The sequence below is a fragment of the Corvus brachyrhynchos genome, unplaced genomic scaffold (genome assembly GCF_000691975.1).
Source record: "Corvus brachyrhynchos isolate BGI_N302 unplaced genomic scaffold, ASM69197v1 scaffold115, whole genome shotgun sequence".
Taxonomy (NCBI): Eukaryota; Metazoa; Chordata; class Aves; order Passeriformes; family Corvidae; genus Corvus; species Corvus brachyrhynchos.
The window spans coordinates 21,785,150-21,805,149 of NW_008239553.1; the positions used below are offsets into that span (position 1 = coordinate 21,785,150).

Genomic DNA, 20,000 nt, shown 5'->3' on the forward strand with positions numbered 1-20,000 from the left:
CCCCGCTCCGCTCGCCCAGCGGGCGCTCCAGAACCGCCGCCACCGACCCCCGCCGCGGCTCTGCCCCCGCCCCGGCCGGGCCAGCGGGCACATCCCGCCGCCGCCTCCTCCCGTACCAGCCGCGTTTTACTCTGTCCGCAGCGTGCTCTGTAGTCAGGGGAATAATTTGAAAATGAGGTGTAATTGCTTCCTACATTAAGCATTTTTAAACGCTTAAGTAGACGGCGAATTTCCTACGTTTTAATTACAACACAATATAACTGTTACTTAATAAATCTCTGTCTAAATCTTTGTACTTGCTAATCAAGTCCCATGCCAGGAGAAAAGCTATAAAAGGCTCAACTGTTACTCGTTGGGAAAGCACAGGTTTTGAAAACATTTTTTCCGTGTGATGGAAACATTTCAAAATGCATCAGAGGTCTCTCAGACACGCTGACTTCCTGGCCACGCATTTGTTGTACTTATAACCAAGTCGAAGAAAACCCACGATTGCTGTTTAGCATTTTTCCCGTTCAAAGACAGAGGTTTTGGACATATTTTCCGAGTTCTGTGTCTGGTTTTAGATCCGTGTAGAGGAGACTTTTGTAGCTCGTGTTTGGTGGTGAGAGTAGCTGAATCAGACCCTTTCCAATTCAAGATGCGGAGCACAAACTGCGGGAACATTTGCAAAGAGGTGAATTAGGCAGAGCGGGAAATACAGTAGATCCTGATGGTGAACAGCTACTTCATTACATATATTGCCTTTTAAATAGTACACCACCCTCAATGCTGTTCTATTTGTTTTGTTTTTCTATCATCCCATTATTATTATGTTCATTTCATATCACAAATAATGTGCACTATAGTATAGCCATGACTGTATGGTTAAAGATAGAATTAGATTTAGAGTTAATACTCCTACAATTTTCTTTAAAGGCTAAAACAAGTGTTATCAGTCTTACTAAAAAATAATAGATATAGCTTCTCACTATTCTGTAAGAGCAGCTGTACTGTGGCTTCATGGGCCTGCTGAAATATTCACAGGATCTTGCTCATAGACTATAAACCATGGCCTCTGATGGATCTCATTTACAACAGATGTGTTGAGAAACAATGCTTTATAAATTGGGTTATTTTCAATGCTGGTTTGGAAAGTATTTTTTACCTTTTCTTTTTTTCTTTTTTACTCTTTCAATGTTTATGATTTAATCTTCATAATATATCACTGTTCTATTGTCAATATCAGTTTTATCTTAAAGTTTTGTTCAACCTGAAAGATCATGTGATAAATGTAAACATACACACTACTTAAAAATTGAGAAAATTGCTATTAATAAAATGGAATTCATTTATCAAAATACATTGTCCAGAGAGTTTAAAAGGGCAGAAAAGCCATATTCAGAACCCTGCTCTCTAAAAGAAGATCTAGAGAAGGTTCTTCTCAGTTTCTTCCCTGTAATAGTATAGGTAAACAGAATTTGGCTTTGGAAAGTTCCAACACATAGACCAATCTATTCATGTAGTATTCAGAATTGTTATCCAGAGAATTAATTCAAATGGGCATTAATTGCTTTGTCTGTCAAGTCACAACTTCACTACCTTGCTAGTTTAGAATGTGTAAAAAAAATCAGGCTAAATAAGGATGGGAAAATGTTATTTTTTGCAGTTTTTGCCACATTCCTTTTGCTGAAATATTTGTTCCAGACAGTGTGAAGTTTATGAACCAAATTCTTGCTGCACAGAGCACTGACTTACTGTCCTTTTGCTGAAGTGCAGTGAGTCTGGAGTGACAGTTTGTGACAGTAAAGACTTACAAAATTCTCTGACATCATGTGATCCATGGTCTCTTGCAATGTGTACCATTTTGGGTGTAAAGAGATGAGCAGGGGACACTAGATAATGTTGGTTCATTTGTGAATCTAGCAGGGGGGTATCTGGAATGGTGGAAAAATGGGGAAGTCTCAGACATACTTCATGTGCCGGAAGGACTATGGTGAAATACGCTCTTTGTACTTCAAGGTAAATGCTGTTTCCTTATCTCTTTTGGGCAAAGCTTGTTACGAAAGCTCTTAAGGGTCTTAAGGAGGCAGACATAAGATTTCCCCCAGAGAAGAGAAGTGACTGTTCTATAATATTCCAGTTTCATATCTGTATTATCAAAATCAGAAGTGCCTACAAGAGGAGGGAATCAAGTGTGGATATTTAACTTAGGCTTTCCAATTTCACAATGGGAGCAGAGGAAATGTGTTCTGAAGCACATTAACAATGGATTTTGTGTGAGTGATAAGTAATTCTGCTTTTTCCAACAAATATCATCTACATATTTAAGCATCACCAATATCCAAAATTCACCTGTCCATAGCTTGCAAATCCTCCATAACTACTAGGCAAGTGAAAGACTTTCTCCCCAGCCTTAGTCATGGAAGATAATATTTTGCTTCTCAAGAAATCCCCTGGAAAGTCCCTCTGCGTGAGAAAGACCAGAAAAATTGAGACCGAAGAACAAGGTCTTCCGTACTTTTACAATATATTTATTTGATCACTTCTTTTAAATGATATACTTTGTTTTAAGACATGGGATACTGTAGGCGTTTTTTGGGCAAAACTCTTATTGACATCCCAGACTTGTCAGGCAGCAGCCATGGCTGACCTCTCCAATCGGTCCCAATGGCTAAATTTCAGCCCTTGTCCCACACACCAGTGGGAATTCACCCACAAAAAAGGCAGGAAAACCTCACATTTTTGCCTTGGCAATATGCAGTCATACTAGTTTAACATGAAACTGAATCTCTGGATGTAGAACATTTTTCATTTTCTGTATTATGAATTTCCTGGTGTCTCTGGAGCTTTTGTTTGCAATGTTGTTCAGTATTTGGGTTTCGGGAGTTGAAAGCTCAGCCTGGCAGACTATGATTCTGTACAAAACATTCCACAGGAAATCAAAAGATGCCTTGTCAAGTTTCTATTCAGGTTTAATTATCTGATGTCCCAGGTTGTCATTTATACGTAAGCAATGGCATAATTTTCCTGATGTATCACACTCACAGATTTGTCATATTGCTTTCAAATAGGGTGACTGTGACTCAGAGAAACTGAAAAGGAAAATAGATTTTTCCGAGGGCTTGACAGTTTTGTGTCATGCGCACTTCATACAGAGCACAGTTCTATCACAGAATTTACACAGAGAGGCACATTCAATGTGGTGTTCAGGGGCTTCTACAAATAATTATGCTATTGATACAAAGGATGAATATTCTGAGTATTTTCTTTTGCATTGCACAGCTTATACTGACAACTGCATTAAGAAAAAAATAGTTGAAATGACTGCAGTATGAACACATTTGTAACCTGCATTTGAAGTCAAAACAATAAACATGTATCATATTTAAAATGCAGTTCTCAGACATCTGATGCTTGTGACTTGCTGGACTAACATCATGGATGCTCAAACTGAAAAAATTGTGGTCCTGTATTTACACACATATGAGAATGCAGAAGATCTGACGTGTTTGTATGATTTGCTGAGAGGCAAATAGCTTGGAAATAATTTATTTTCAGATTGACTTTCTGTGTGCATTGCAGGAAGCAGATGTGCATATTGCCAAAGGGAGCTGATACTCATAAATGGGAAAAAGCTTGTAACTGGGGGGTCTAAGAGCAAGCTTGCTCCTGGAAATGGCCCGCTGTTTGGAGGCCTCATTCCAAACTTACTGCAGCTGCAGAAAACACTCCTCCTAATTCAGAGGGGTTTGTGAACATAGTTTGAGTGAAGTCTTCCTCTGACATGCTGGCCAAACCCCTAAGCAGCAAGTGCCTCAGGTCTGTCTCAGCTGAACTTAATCAGCTGTTAGGGGCTTGAGTTTTTTGGCATTGCTGGGGTATCACTCCCTGTCCCCATTCTGACTGGGGCCGTGAGCTCTGTGTGTGCAAGCAGATAAAGGGAAGGCTCCATGTTAGGGCAAGTGTTTGCAAATAATTGTAGGTGTAATTCTGGACTTGCACAGAAAACTTAGTTCCTGATCTTTCATTTGTAGATGAACAATAAACTCTGTATGGGGTGGCCCTGCATCTGTAACTGCATCTGCAGTGCTTAGAACCCACAACACAGGGTAACTTCTTCCGGTAGAGCATTAAAATGTAACCTTAAATATTATGGCAAATTACATGATCTTCCTACACACATTATTTAATGAAAACATTAACTAGCAAATTACTTATTTGGCATCTCATAACTCAGAATCCAGGCAGCTGGATTCCTGCTATGGGTCTGTGCCAAAGCCATCAATGACAGAGGTCCAGACCTACGGCTTCTCAGTCATACCCAGGCAGGAGGGGGGTGAAGCTGTGAAGGAGAGGTGCTTCTTTGCTTTCTTGCCATAGTACCCGGCAGCACTGTTAACAGAGTCTGGTGCAGGGGTTCAGACCTTGGCTTGGAGACTGGTTCTGTGTCACTCTCACTGGGATCTCCAGACCAGGCCTGCTGTTAAAATATTGCCACTAAGATGGCTTGCTCAAGGTCTAGGCATCCTTGTCATTGCATGTTGTGGGTGAGGGGGATGAGCTGATCCCACTACATGCACCCGATTCCTCCCCAGGTGATCTGGATGGCACCCAATTCGAACCCCATTTGTGAGACCTGCCTCTTACTGGCCACCTGCTTCCACGGCCAAAACACAGTGCCCTGTCCACCAACCCACATGGCTTCAGGGCACTCCACCCGGATGAAACTAATAAAGAAAGTCAGAGAGGTGAGTGAATGGTATGATGACACTCAAACTGCACTCTGAGCACCTTCTGCTCAATGGACCCCAACCCACCAGGAGGTCTGCCATGACAAACGTGGACCAGGGACTGTAAAGTGGGAGTGATGCGAGATACCTATCACAGCCAAGGAGCAGAGTGCCTGGAGCAGGGGTATTAGCTGTGATTTGAGCTGTTCAGTCTTGGTCCTTGCAGTAGATTGGCAAGTATATTAAGACTGTATAGTGTGCTTGAATTTGTCTGTTGTGGCAATTTATCGGCTTTTAGGAATTGCCTACCCCCCTAATAATAACCATAGGCATTCAACAATTGCTGGGCTGTGGTTTCACCCTCCTTAGTGTACCAGCTTCCCAGTAACTGCCTCTGCAGCATCAGAGATTTGTTAGACATAGGAGACTGCTGTTTTGGCTGTCCCTGAAGAGAACAAGGTGGGGACTTTACCAGTTTGACCCCATATTTGCCTAGCTTCTAGACATCAAGAATCCCTTTGAAGTGTCTGTGTCCATAAGTCTCCTCCCTCAGTTTCATTTAAATAGCACCATATTGAAATTACAATATATTTCATAGAATTATATTTCCTATTTCATAGAACCTTTCAATAATACATTATGGTGTTAACCAACAGCATAGAAAAGAACAAATGTTTATTCCTTCCAGTGTATTTGCTTGTTTAGTGTCCATGTGTGCCCTGCCCAATTCCAGATTTTGCCAAAATACAGACGGGAAATTATTGTGCAAATCTGTTCTAAAACTATGGGAATCTGTTAATTCCTACTCAAAGGAGTTTGCTTATATGACATGATTTTTTTTCGCCTGTGCTTTCCTATTGTCCTCATAAGCACAGTCTATCTGTCAAAGGAAGACTTAAGTTGTATTTTTGCCATCAGAACGAGACTTTGTGCTTATAGCAACCAGAATTTGTTTTCACTCCCCTTTGACATAGTCTGGTTGTGAAGTTTGTTAAATAGTAGAACATACCCCAAGATCCAGCATATTCACTGGAAAGGCAGTGACTTTGATTTATATAATCCTTCTTTATTAATTTTCTCTGTTTGTTTTTTGTTTTTGTCTCTCTGAAATTTGAGTTCTTTTACTCAGAGTTTGGACTAAAAGGCAGGAGATGCTAGGTTTTTCTTCTAATTGTTGTTTATTATTTTCTTATCTGTAATACAGCTGCTCGGGAGTGCCTCTTAGTTAACAGGGTGGAAAAATGGCTGTGAGTTCTAACTTTCAAGGCCTTTTAAAGTCCAAATCAACCACTTATGAAATACCAAGTAATATGTTTTTACTTATAATCCAATAACTATCTATTCATGATCTGCAGTGCGGATTTTTTGACCCAGTAACAGAGCACTCAGATTTGTGAAGAAGAAGGAGAAATGAAGAAGAGCTAATCCACACCCAAAAACCTCCATATTGTTACACGTACATATAATTATATCCCAGAAACCTAAATTCTCTAAACCCAGGGTTCCAACACTTCTTAGTCTGGTGGATGAAAGGAAAGCAACCATTCAATGATAGTGCAGACTTGAACTACAATCTACATTTGCAGACATTTAGGTGGACATATTATCGTGTGTTTGTTGTGCCGTGATAGATCTCACTTCACTGTGAAAGCCATCTATCCACCATGCCTTTTTCTCCTACCTCTCTTTTCCTCTGTTGTTTTTGTAGTAGATTACTCAGTGTCAGAGAGTGAGTGGTGGTCTTTTCTTTCTTTCTTTCTTTTCTTTCTTTCTTTCTTTCTTTTCTTTCTTTTCTTTCTTTTCTTTCTTTCTTTCTTTCTTTCTTTCTTTCTCTCTCTCTCTCTCTCTCTCTCTTTCTCGCTTTCTCTCTCTCTTTGTCTCTCTCTCCCCCCACCTTTTTTTTTTTTTTCTTTCGTTTCTGCTGTAGTTTGCTTTTGGAAAGGATTGGTGATGGTGTGTTAATTCAAGTTACTATTACTTTTTCCAAAACTGGGATTTTATTTCCCTGAAGAGGCTGAGATTTAAAACTGGATAAGAAAATATAATTTAGAGTGATCTTGATGCATGTCCCAGCTATAGTTAAAACACTCAATTGGTATTATCTGGTTTCTGTGTTATTCAGGGCAGCTCAGGATGGCTATAAGTAAAGGAAATAACTTCAAGTTAATAAAAAAGTGCGTTAAACATGGGGAATGGGATCTGCTCATTATGAAAGGACTGAACTTTATTTCAGAAGGAAGTATTGTGATTTTCCTATGCAGTATGTTGTTGTGCATTGAATTTAATAATGGGAGAAATAGCTGTAAAGAAAATGGCATATTTTTAAGAGATAATGTATAGGATTGGGTAGCTAACTATGTTTGAAATCTTAGAGCACTCTGGCATGTGAATAAGTCCATTTTAATTGTGACTTCAACTAGAATACAACCTTTGCACAACTTAGAGTGGAAGAGAAATAGTGTAATTCTCCGTTCTTGAAAAGTCTCTTTTCCTTTTTCAAATCTCAGTCTTCTGGACATAAACTCAGTTCAGCTGAGCAACAGAGCAGCTGTAAGCCCCTTGCTTGTGTTATTTTCAAAAGTGTCTCGACTCCAATGTATTATCACTCTTTGCTCTTTCTTGAAGATAAAGGCAAATATTAAATTAGATAATATGATACCAAATTGATATCCTACATACAAAACATCCCTCTTCAGTTTAAGATTTTTTGTATGTGGAAATTATTTAATGTCAGTGTCCTAATTATTCAGTCTGTTTTATTCTCTGCTGATTGCAGTGAAATGAACAGAAAATCAAATCATTAATATATTCAATAAAATAAGCTAATTCATCTAAGAATATAGATATTTAGTCTAATATGAAAATATTTTTTCAAGAATCTTTTCCAGCACTATAAAATGCAAACCCTGATTTGCAGGGTTAACTCTGGCTAAGTTATTCAGATACACCTTAGCAATTTTAATTTTAATAAAAAATATTTTAAATAAAAACTGTTATCATAAACTGGGGAAATTTACTCAGTGCTCACTTTTGTAACCCTTCTTTAGGTGGTTCTGACTTACCTGTGTAGGCACATTAATTTTAGTGGAAGACTTATCTGAATGAATGTTTGTGGTATCATGTAATTTTTCCTGTTGATGCTGTAGCACCGAGTTGCAGCTTCAGAATTTAGCTCTAATTTAGTACTACAATATCTACAAAAATATTACTTAAAGTTATTAATTTAAAAACATTAAAACCCCCATTCCTATTACTTAGATCATTTAGTAGTGCCATTTTCCTAAATGACACTTCTATTACAGGCCTGCTGCTGCTGTTTGACTTGGAAAATTTGTTTACTCTTCCCTTGGGATCCCATATGTTGACTTGATTTATAAATCATATTTAACCTCCAATTATAAAGGGAGATTCAGCATGTTGGCTTCCTTAATGTTTGCAGTTTGTGTTTGATTGCTCCTAGTCTTGTTGTCATAATCTTTTTGACTGATTATGTGCATGTCACTAAAAACATGAGATATCCTCTGGGTTTTTATGCTAATTTGCTCTTCTGATTGAAGGACTAGATATTTTGCTCCCTGCTATGCTTTTCTCTTGCTGTGGAAAAAATTACTTCTGCAACAGCTACTTCATGACTGTGTTTTCAGGACGTTCGGCAAAGGTTCATCATTTACAGAAAATGTTTGAAGGTTTTCATGTTGAAAACCAGCAGCGAGAGGGTGTCAGTGTGTGTGCAGAGCTGCGGCAGCGTCCCTGCAGAGCGAGCTGCTGCCAGCACTCCTCGGTGCTGGGCAGCCGCTGCTCCCAGTACCAGGCTGTGGGACCTCTGCAGATCAGTTTCGTTTGCTCTCGGGGAAAGGCTATGCTGCAGGATCAAGGCAATGTGCTGAGCTTGCTGATCCAAGGACAGGAAGGATTCATTCCATCCAAGTCAGTGTTGGAATTGAGAGACAGAAATAAAAACGACAACCTTATTCACCAGAGGTGTGTCCCTTAAGCCATGACATAGACTGAACTTCTGATGACTGTAGCAGGGGACTTTGGGCTGAGTCACTGTCCCAGCTCATTCAGGCTGGCGACTTGAACCCTATGCTGTTTCTCCAGAAACTTTTTTTTTTTAAAATAGTAATTTAGACTACATCTACAAAGCCTGCATTCTTAGTCTATGCAATACATGAACTATTTAATTAAATATTGTAACAATTTTATTACAATGGGCAAGTAATTTAAATAATTGTAAATAATAACTTTACAATAAGAAGAATAATTTACATTCTTTTGGACACTCACTTTAGAGTTAGACTATAAAATTGAGGTGGACGCACCTGTGCCATCAAATCTGCTCTCGTTTGTATTCACATAAACCTGAAATGAGATCCTTTACATTATTGCCATTAATGATAGCTAACATAAATATAGGTCTGTGATTTTGAATATTGCAATTCTGGGTCATTTTCTGAAACATTTAGAAGCCAAATGGGAAGGGAACATAGGAGACGGTCTAATTTTGATACTGAGAGAATGCATACCTAGCAAGCAAAAGTCAGGGAAGGAAAAGTAGGGAAGGGAATGAAAAAAATAATATCAATTCACTACAATATATAATTTGAATTTATACCACAAGGACTGAAAGTGAAATCTAGCTTGCATGTTTCTCTGGTTCTTCTGTGACCAAGGCAGAAAAAAACCAAAATCAGGTACTTTTTCTGACATGGATTGACTGCAAAATTTGTCCAGAAATCTTGTACCCTTTTGTCTTCTTACCGTGAAGGAGAGGAGGCTGAAGCTCTACAACATATTACACAAGCATAATCTTCAAAACAGGTATCAAGGCATTTGTGGTGGTTACCTCTGGTTTGGGGAAGAACTGCTCTGACTTTTAGGAGTTCAAGCAGCTAATGGAAATTACTTATTCCAAAGACATTCCCACATGAGCTTGGTTCTAGACTTGCTTTTCATCCACCCACTCCTTCTGTGTTGCAAATCACAGACTGAAAAAATGACAAAAAAAGTTGTCTGTAGTTAGTATCGTATCTAAAGTGATTAAAACAAAAGATTCCATCTGTTAAAACTATTCAACCAGCTCCTTTACTGGTGAAAATACACGCAGTCTGCTTGTTTCAGCAGTACCATTTTGTGTGACCTAAAGCAAGTCTTTATGTCCACCCTGGCTTTGATATCTCGCCTGGATATTCCTTTTACGGTCACTGGCAGGTATCAGCAGCAACTTGGCAGAAAGGCACCAGACTCAACTTGTGAGCCTGACCCAATTACTCTTGTTTTGCTGGTATCTTTGCAAGAATATGTTTGAATGAATTTGTGAGTGGGTGGGAGATCGTGTATTCTAGGTTTCAAGTGCAGCTCTAAAATTTGGAAATACTTATTCCATCAGTTGTCTCAAAACATTGATAGAAGCAGCAATTCAGAACAAAAGTTTCTCTCTGATCTTTGTAGAAGCCAGAAAGTAGGTACTTTCAAATGGGAACCCTTATCTCTTACACAGCAGAGGTTCTTGTTCAGCTAGAACTACATGTTTGTTTGTTTGCTTTAAAAAATTAGATTTCCCTTGAAAAACGATGGTTCAAATTAAGAAAAAAAATATTTATAAAACTTAAAAACCAGGTTCAAGAACCTCTGCACTTAAAACAAATTCTTAGGGTTTTAAAATCCATAAACACCGTGAGGTTCTTGCACTCCTAATTACGAATGTTTAGATTTTGGTATTAATTTCCTCTGATTGAAATACTGCAGGATGAATTATTCATCCAGTATATACAGGGTCATGGAACTTAATCCCCTCCATTTATTTTAAGTGAATGTCATGTTTGTAAAAAGTGCCAGATTGACAGACAAGATTCAACCCTTCTGATAACCTACACTTTGAATCTAAAGCTGTTTGGAAGTAAAAACTCCCATGTTAAGACTATTAGGTCAAGTCTTTCACAGATGAAAATCAGAGATGAAAATTACGGGGTGGTTTTTTTTTTTTTTGTTTGTTTGTTTGTTTGGGTTTTTTTTGAGTACCATAGTTTTAAGTCACATAAAGTGAGATTTTTCTCTATCCCCTCCTTTTTTTAGTTCAGGTTAGAGGAAGCCTCTGACTGATTTGTGGGTATGGCTCAAACCTTGCTTGAGGCAGAATTGCACTCCGTGCTGGGCCAGTTCCTACCCATCCCAGTGCCACCTGCTTGGCTGAGGGCGTCTGTGGCATTCACAGAATCATGGTTTTGAGTGGTAAAGCTTTGTAGCAGTGCAACAAAAATAAGAATGATTCCCCAGTTCAGTGAGGCAGTGATGACAGACAGCATTGGTGGCCTCTGACAGGTTGCAGCTGGTGGTCCCTACACAACTGCCTCCACATCCTGCCCTCAGTAGTTGGGGCAAGATCTTTCTGACATTCAGAATAGACTACAAAAACAACAGTTTTCACAGCTGTGTTTTGAATAAGAGTGTGTGTGTGTGTAAAAAGGTTGTTCTGGCTGTTATAAATCAGTATAGGTATTCTTTTAAATTAAGCTTTTACAAAAACTAGTGAATTTTTAGTCAATTTCCATCTATTTTATCAACAACAACCCAAGTGGCACCTACAATACAATTCAATAGGAAACTTGGGCTTCTCCATTAATTATAGTTCAAAGACTTTGTGCCATAATGCCATAGAACATATGTGTGATTGGACCAAATATTTATCAACAGTGTCTACATTAATGTGAGCTGTTCAGGAGCTCAGATTTGCCTCAGATCATGCAAAGTCATCTGCATATGGTTGCTGAGGAACCCCTGGTGGCCTTGTCTGCAGGAGGCCAGGACATAGGCTTGAACACTGGTGGACCAGCAAAGAGATGCCTTGTCTGCACATTGACTGGCACAGATCTACCCTGTACCTACTAACCCATCCTTCCAAAAGCACAGCTAAGGGTTCACACAACATGAGCACTCATAATGAGGAATCCTCCTTAAAATGGGGCTTCCAGGCACAGCCTTGAGCCTACTGCTTGGTACCAGCCTCCTTGGGAGTGGGAAAGCCTGAGGAACAGGGTGGATTCACAGAGTCCAAAAAACTCTTTTGAGGTTTAGAGGTGGAAGGTTTGTGCTGCCTCAATGGCTATGAGACTTCAGGGACTTGTCCCATATACTTTCTCCTTCCAACACCCACCCCTTCAGGGTTTCTGTACCTCTCTGTCCACATTATGTTTGGGTTGTGGCTCTTGATGTCCCAGCACTACAATCTGGTTTTAATGGCTCTTCTGCCCCTGTGCAAAGCTTTTTGCTGGTGCTTGTTACAAAAAACAGAGGTGTTCGTCCTTGTTTCATGTTTGCACATTGGAATAGCAGCTTTTTAGGGCCAGTTACAGTTTTTACTTTCCAGTAAACTCAATGAAATAATTTTCCATGTGATTCAAGAATTGTAGTGACTTACAGTGCAATTATTTGCAGGTTTGTCTTAATTAGTATTGTTGCAAACACTGATATTTAAAGCTGAGGCTAAAGTATAATTCTAAGTCACAGCAGGGAGCATGTGATTCAAGTTACTGTTCAGCTCACAGATTTGGATTTTCAAAATAATAAGGCAAGTTCAGCATCATCAAAATATTTATGGATTTGGAATGACAATTATGTTGCTGCTGCAGCTGTATGTTTTGTATTAATTAATATTCCTATTGGAAGCTTGTGGCCAGGATCCCATTGCTGTCTCCTGCTGCTTTAGATTGCTGTACAGGTTTATATCGATGGAGTCCAGCAGAATTACTGCTTTGTTTCCCAAATGACAATGAGAGGATAGTCTAGACAGTGGAACTCTGAGATACATGGATAGGAAACTCATGAGTCTGAAAACGGGCCAGTGCCCTTTATGAAGGTAAATACTGGAAATCAGGCAGGTGCAATCCAGGCAGAAATTGAACAAATGAAATGTTAACATCGTGTGAAGTTTTAGCGGGAAAAAAAAGTCTGTTTCATTTCTTAACTTTGCACTATTCAGGTTGGGTGCAGTTGTACCATGTGATGATGCTACAGGATTTGCTGAATCAATAGTCTTCTTTCACATCCAGATAGGAAACATTTTTGAGAAAAAATCTCACCCCAAATCCTAAAACAAACACTACACAAATTGAAACTTGAGCAAGATAAATGATCTTGGTTTGTACCTGTTGTGCTGAAGAAACATTTATGGGTGTGAAATAAACCACCAAACACTTTTTAGTTAAATAAGGAGTCATTAATTGTGAAATCATACCATGGCTGACTGAAGGACTCTCCCATCTCTATTTAAATAGAAACCCTTCTCCCCAGCCTACAGAAGGACCTAGGAAAATAGCTTGCAGGAAAGGACCCAGCCCTGCAATTGTTTTGTGCGCAGAAGCCTTATTGAAACCAGGAGAAGCTATGAGCAAAGAACATTTACAAGTTTTTTTATCCCAAGTATCTAGAAAACAGATTTTTGAAAGACACCATCAATAATACTACTACTATCGTTCTGACTCATGCTCTGAACAAACAGTTACCAAAGAGTTTAAGATGTTCCACCTCCCCCAGCCGCTGTTACCTCTTCACTCTGGGGAGTGCTGCCTTCAGATCTGTGCCTGCACCTGCCCATGGCAGCTCCAGGCTGAGCCCACCCTCCTTCGGGGCCAGGAGAGGTGAGGCACAGGGATGAGTCTGTTTCTCCTGCTGCTGGGATGGCTGTGGTCACTGCACACCCAGCTTAAACTGCCACAGCACTACCCAGCAGGGCTTGCTGCAGTGACCAACACCCTGTGCAAAATTTGGGAAAGGTGGGTAAATGTTGCAGTTCATCGACGCCAATCTGCGGAAGTCATTGTCAAGTGCATTAAGGTGCTCAGGGAGAGAGAAGGGAGAAAGGCTTTTAGGAATCCATCAACAACAGCTTGCAGGAAGGTAGGCAGGTGTACAGGGGGCTTAGCACCTCCTGTCCTGCTCTTGGTGTGTGTTCCCTAAACATCTGCTTCTGGTCCCTGTCTGGGACAGGTTGTTAGGAGATGTGTGGAAGCACTGATCATGGTGGGGTAACTGGTCTTCAAAGCAGAAGGGGCCTCTGAGCCCCTGAAATTCAGGGGAATGGTTATGAGTTTCTCTCTTGGTGTCCCCACTGGTCCTAGTTTTGGTACAAAGCCCCAGCAGCATCTGAGGGCAGCTTATTTTATGCCAGATCCAATGTGTCTTACTCTCTTAGAAATGCTTTTCCCTTCCCTCTCCTTTCAGGCACCCAGTGGCCTCCCAGCCGTCAGCAGTTTCGTGTCAGCACCAGCCATGCCTCCCTACGCCACACCAGCCCAAGTGTCACCTTACATGACGTACAGCGCCACTCCATCCAGCTACATGGCGAGCCATGGCTGGCAGCACGCCGGGGGTAACCCCCTGTCCCCCCACAGCTGCGACATCCCCTCCTCGCTGGCATTCAAGGGCATGCAGACAGCCAGGGAGGGCAGCCACTCTGTCACGGCCTCCGCTCTCTGATGCAGGAGCTGGTCCAGGAGCACCACGAGCTCACTGGCTCCTCGCCCCCTGAGCCTAGCTCACGGACTGCTCTCTTCGTGCTGGCGATACTTGGCATTTCTCCTCATGACTTGTCTCCCGTAAGGCTTTTGGGATTGAAAGAGCTGAAGACAACATCAGAAACTGAGAGAAGTGTGGTGTTGTGCTCTTAAAGACTTTGTGTCCCTCAAAGGGCTCGTGGAGCCTTGTTCTACTCTCTCCTGGTCAAACCACACATATTTATTCTTAATCATCACAAACTTTCTAAATGTGCAATTGTTACTAAGATTTGTGCAAAAATCAATAAAGAAAAATCACTACAGAAAATTCTGCTATGCCTTGAATCAGCAAAGGTGGCTGAATGGGAAGTGTTTGCCAATTGCCTAGAGAACAACCCTTTAATTGATGAGATTATACAATCCACTGTTATTAAGAGGTCCTTTTTTGTTGTTTTATTGGGTTTTGGTAATCAAATATAGAACAAAGGCAATAGGTGGCTTTCCGATTCTTCTGGCATGTTGCCATTGTCAGGCAGTAGTAAGACCTTTGTGATTTTGTCCATTTGTAAATAGAGGCTTTCGACAGCATTTGTTTTCACCTCCCAGTACATTTCTTACCTTTTTTTTTTAAGAAGATGATTTCTAGTTATTTTCTGTGTCTTTGCATGGTGGGGTGATAGCCTCAGGTGATGAGGTATAGTTAGGGGTTTTTGGTCATGTTTTTGTGCCACGGTGGAGGCTTCAACATCTTATGAAATAGTTCTCTCTTTGGCAGAAGAGTCAAAGGCAGAAATCCAGCTAAGTAACTCTCCACAGTCATAGCCAGCCTCCCAGATTCATGAGACACCACATTTGTAGGAAGTGCACAAACAGAAATGGGTGGAAAATATCTGAACAAAACTGAAAACTGTAGAGGAAAATGCTGTTAGTGTGCAACCTGTGCAGAGATGCTTACAAAGCCCTATCAGTCAAAAACCCCACTCAGAAACAGAATTGTACCATCATTCTCAGCTCACTTGTGTCCAGCCCTAGGATTATATTGTAATTTTTTAAACAGAAAGTTGTCTTCAATTTCTCCTTTAATGAATGTAAAGTATGGCTCTTGGTAAAGTTTACATTGTTGTTCTGAAGCATTTTTTTTCCTTTTAGGTATACTGGTGGTGGTGCTACAGAGATACTATTTAATATAAGCAAATTTCCTTTCTACATTTCTGTATGCAGTGGCAAGTACTCTGTGCCAGTTATTTTGCTTTAAACTTTAATCCCAAGAGAGCTAACATTCTGATCTTTGAAAATTTACCTGTTTTCCTTGGGCAATAATAAAGTTCTGACTATTATTATGCTTTTCCCATGCTGTAGGTATGTTCAGAATATGAATGTGGACAAAAAAAAAGCCTGGTGTGACATTTGATATCCATTATAGACTATTAATATATTGTGTATTTTAAAAAATGTTTTGCAATAACATAAATTACTGTAGACGTAGTTAAAGCAAAGGAGAAAATATCATTCTTCATATATTGTTCTGTCTGCATCCCATATTAAAAACACTAATTCAGTGGGAAAGTAAAATACCATCCCTCTTAAAATATAGTTCTCTTTTTGTGGATTTCCAGCTTTCATCACCAAGAAAGCTGTGGGTAAATTTTCATAACAATCTAAGTAATCAGACTTACGTCATGTACAGTATGTCCACTGAAATACAGATGGACACAGCTGGCTGCTGCCACCTTTGCTTCTTGCACTAAAAAATAGAACTGCATTTCTATAAAGAGCACAGATATTGTATTTGGCCCCAAGGAAAGAAAGATCTGATGTTCTTCAGCCTCAATGTATTCAGCAGCTGTTTAGCTTTAATGAGATGCTGAAACCCTTGTTATTCAGTAGAACACTTTTTCAAGAATGTTTCTTTGAAACCACTAAAGGTGAAGTGCACACAAGTGCATTTCCACTCTGGCACACTGTTAGTGACGTGGTGGATGTTATTCTGCCTTTATGCTGTTATAGCTGAAATAAAATGAGCCTTAACACCATGGAAAAGAAATCCCTTTAATACTAGACAAGGTCTTCACTAAAGATAAAATGGGGGAAAAAAAAGATAAGAAAAAGATCGTAAGTAGGTAAGTGATTAAGTTGGCAAGAGGATTTTAGCTTTCAACTTAGTTGTTCTACTGGATTATAGAATTATGGAGTGAGTCTATCTATTGTTTTCCACAGAACTCAAGGGGCACCAAAGGGAAAAGAAAACCAAAAAAAAAAGAAGAGACACCTTTCAAAACTCAGCTTTTTTGAGCTTCAAGACTTCACAAGCCTGTAACAAAGTGTGCCTGTGTTAAAAGTTTTCCACATTTTTTTGAGTAACACGAGGTCATTTCTGGAATAAAAGTTGTCTTTCCTGACATTCCAATGAGGAATTAGTGTGTTTTGACAGACAGATCCTTAGCTTGTATCAGTTATGTGCATTATCTTCAGCTAAATCAAGATAATTTATAAAGCAAGGACAGGACACTGTGTTAATTATTCCTCCCGTGGGATACATCACCATAAACCATTTTTGTTTTGTGTTTGTTTAGGTACAGCTCTCCACACATCTGCCTGCTGTACATGATGCCTTACCCCTGAATGGGAAGTCAGTGGGGCTGCATGCAGAAAGTGTTGCTCAGAGTGAGCAAAAGTACCTGACCTTGGCTCTTAGTGAACTGCCTGTGATGGATTTTTTTGGTGTGAAGTTTCACAATTTTTTTTAAAATGTAAACCTACAATGTAGAATACTCCTTTGCCCAAGGACTATTTCACTGGTTATACTCATGGGTAAATTTAAAACTGCAAAATGTTAGCTTACTAACCACACAACTCTAAACCATTTTACATTGAATTAAAAAGAAAAAGGGAATTGTTTTCTGAAAAATAATAATTAAGGGTTAAGTGCTGCTGCCAAGTACAAGGGTATAAATCTGGAGTGAACCCACTGAGGTCAATGGATGCATTTGGGAAACATGCAGTATATGTGGGTGCAGAATTAAAGTTTTTAATCTGAAAAGTCTACACTTTATTCCCAGGGTGTTAAGTGTTTCCAAAGAAATCAATGAAGCCTAATAATACTCCCTTCAGCCGAACTGTGTTTGCATGGCCCCAGTTCAGAAGATCTTTGGTGTAAAACTGAATTTCAGCCCATTTTACATGAGGAGTAATGGGGGATTGGGCTGGTACTTTCATAGGTTTGTTTTCCCATACCATGCTGTTTTCTGTTCTCAACTATTTCTCCTTTTATCCAAGATCAGGCTGAGTTATTAACTGAAAAAAATCATGTTGGAAAGTATGTAAAACCGAAGGCTATATATGTATATACAGTATGTTTAAAGCATTTTATTTTTATATTTTGAATGCCCTAAATTAATAAAAGACAAATTATAAAGCCTTTTGCTTTAGTTTTTGAAAGTATCTTAGTAGTGTCTTCTCTTTGGCCAAGAACTGACAATAAAATGCAACAATGAGAAACGCCTTAAAAGCATAAACTTTAACAGAGCTAATTTTATTGATTTTAGCTATGAAATAGCATAGGTATGAAAAGCCACTGTTGCCAAATTCAGACAAAAGAGAGGCTTATTGAGCATGTTGATACAGGCATCTTTGAAAGCTCTGAAAACACATTTCTATTTTTAACTTTTTGTTGCTTTTCCAATGCTTTAAAAACACTCGTGAGATGAGACTTCACATGTGAACTGCCATTTTCAAGTAAAAATGCAGAAAGATACTACTTTAGGATTGCTAAGGAACAGGTTTGTACCTCCTTAAGAACATTTAACTTTAACAGTGTGAATACAGTATGGGGAGATACCGAAACTTTCTAGCAATTGCAAGATATGTGCTCATTTGACAACAAACCAAGTTAGATAATGGAGACATTTTTATAACAGAATAATGTGTGGTTTTAAATTATTTATAGAGTTTTTAAAATTAAAATGTAGAATGAACAGAAACTATGTCTTCAGTCAGCATAGCAGAATTTACTGTATTTCACAGAGTTAGAATGGCCAGTAAGAACATGAGTATATCCCTGAAATATTTATATTTACAGTGACTGGGAAAAGCAAAAATTTTAGCTTCAGAGCAACAGTTTTTTATCTACAGAAAGGTGCATTTCTTTGAGGTGTACAGCGAGCTAATTACAACTGCAGATGTGCTATCAGTCTACAACCTTGTTTCACCATTCCATGGTGGAAATTAAAGGCTAAGGGGTCAGTCAGGGTACACTGAGCATTTTTACCACAGGACAGCTCTTTTGAGAATAGTATATCAAGGTGGATAAAAAATTTGCAGTAAAATCTCATATGCCTAAAATCACTTTTTTCTGTTAATTTATTTACTCATTTCTTCTATGAATCCATGTTGTTTTGCATTTTTATGTAATGATGCAGACTAATTATTTTCAGTATCTTCTGTGTTCTGAATGAAATTTATATCATATATATGGCTAAGAACAAGTAGGATATTTAACATTATGCATGTTTTTAAAGTTGTGGCTGCTTGTGCTGTCCTTTTCTATCCAAACTCTGCAGAACTTGCAAAGCTCTTCTATGTATGCTGAAATCATACTGGGCTGAATTGAAACTGGACCCAAGACTGATTCAAGAGTTGCAGAGTATGGGTCATTTTCTTAATGTGGAGTCAATGGAGCTGTCAGTTTACAATAGCTCAGTATCTGCCCCCCCAGGATTACTCTTTTTTTTTTCTTTAAAATGCCCTTAAAGTTTTTATCTTGCCATTTCAGCTGAAACTTTTAAAAAAGTATATGATTACATAGAATGATTCTGTGTCAAGAAATTTCAGTTTGTCCTTTAAAAACTAACTGGTTCTTATGTCTGCTTTATATTTTCTCTTGGTCCAGCAAAACAATTACAAATGTCAAGTGCTATTTAATTATGCATTTACAGAAAAGCATGTGCTTAAATGTCTTCTTGGATCAGGACCTAAAGACCATATTTGTTTTTAACATCACTGCAATCTGAGGGTATTCAACAGTATAAAGGATAAGAATCAATTTTACTTTGCTATAGCATATTTTAGAATGCATATAATTTTAAAGAGTACATTTTTCAGAAGTGCTACTTGTGATTAACTGTGTCCTGAAGCCAAGCATAAACGTATTCATAAACCAAAAGCATCACTGCACCACCTGGAAGAAAAGATATTATTTTAAAACATAGAAAATTCACCATTTTCAAGATTTTATAGAGCATTTCTAGTGTGTGATATAAACCAGCATATGGCAAAGCCTTACTTGCAAAATGGATAATTCTACTATTTCCCAAGTTCACTAAAAATTCACCAGTTCATAATCCGTACCAATTTTTCTTAATATTAGATTATAAAGTTGATGTAAATAGCTTGCATATTAAATCAAATTCACCCTCAGTGTGATTTTTCCTAATACTTTTTCAAGATTAATATTTTTCTTTGTTCTTCTACAAGTAGAAACTTTTAATCTGGATATGCATATATTTGTGTGCCTGTTTAGTTCGATTTGGCCATGAAAGAGCAATTTGACTGGTGGAATGACAAAAATTCATCTCCAGAATGATGAAAATTCTTCTGGGTAAGATTCAAGAGACATTTTCACCTGTTTTTTCACCATGTTTAAAGCAGAAAAATCACGGTATTGAAATGAGTATAATCTTTCCTGTCTACACATCCACAGGCAAAATTTTGATCTTATGAAATGTCATTATTTGCTAGAATTGATAACAGTATAAAATCCCATCTTGAAAGCCAGGAAATATCTTTACTGTTAGTGAAGCCA

The 20,000-nt window shown here is 38.8% G+C and overlaps 2 protein-coding genes across 9 annotated transcripts in view; one reads left to right on the forward strand and one right to left on the reverse strand.

Moving 5' to 3' along the window:
• The window catches only part of PAX9 (paired box 9), a 19,605-nt gene extending 5,060 nt beyond the window's left edge, over window positions 1-14,545 (forward strand). Inside the window, exon 5 of the mRNA XM_017741643.1 lies at window positions 13,929-14,545. Coding sequence (XP_017597132.1) covers window positions 13,929-14,183 — 255 coding nt within the window. The 3' untranslated portion in view covers window positions 14,184-14,545. The remainder of the gene's footprint in view (window positions 1-13,928) is intronic.
• A 3,157-nt stretch (window positions 14,546-17,702) lies between these two features.
• The window catches only part of SLC25A21 (solute carrier family 25 member 21), a 182,174-nt gene continuing 179,876 nt past the window's right edge, over window positions 17,703-20,000 (reverse strand). For 6 of the 8 annotated variants that reach the window (XM_017742268.1, XM_008639589.2, XM_017742272.1 and 3 more), the window contains one exon: window positions 17,703-19,376. In XM_017742268.1, coding sequence (XP_017597757.1) covers window positions 19,306-19,376 — 71 coding nt within the window. In that variant the 3' untranslated portion in view covers window positions 17,703-19,305. The other 2 variants (XM_017742269.1, XM_017742265.1) reach the window with 1 other exon arrangement.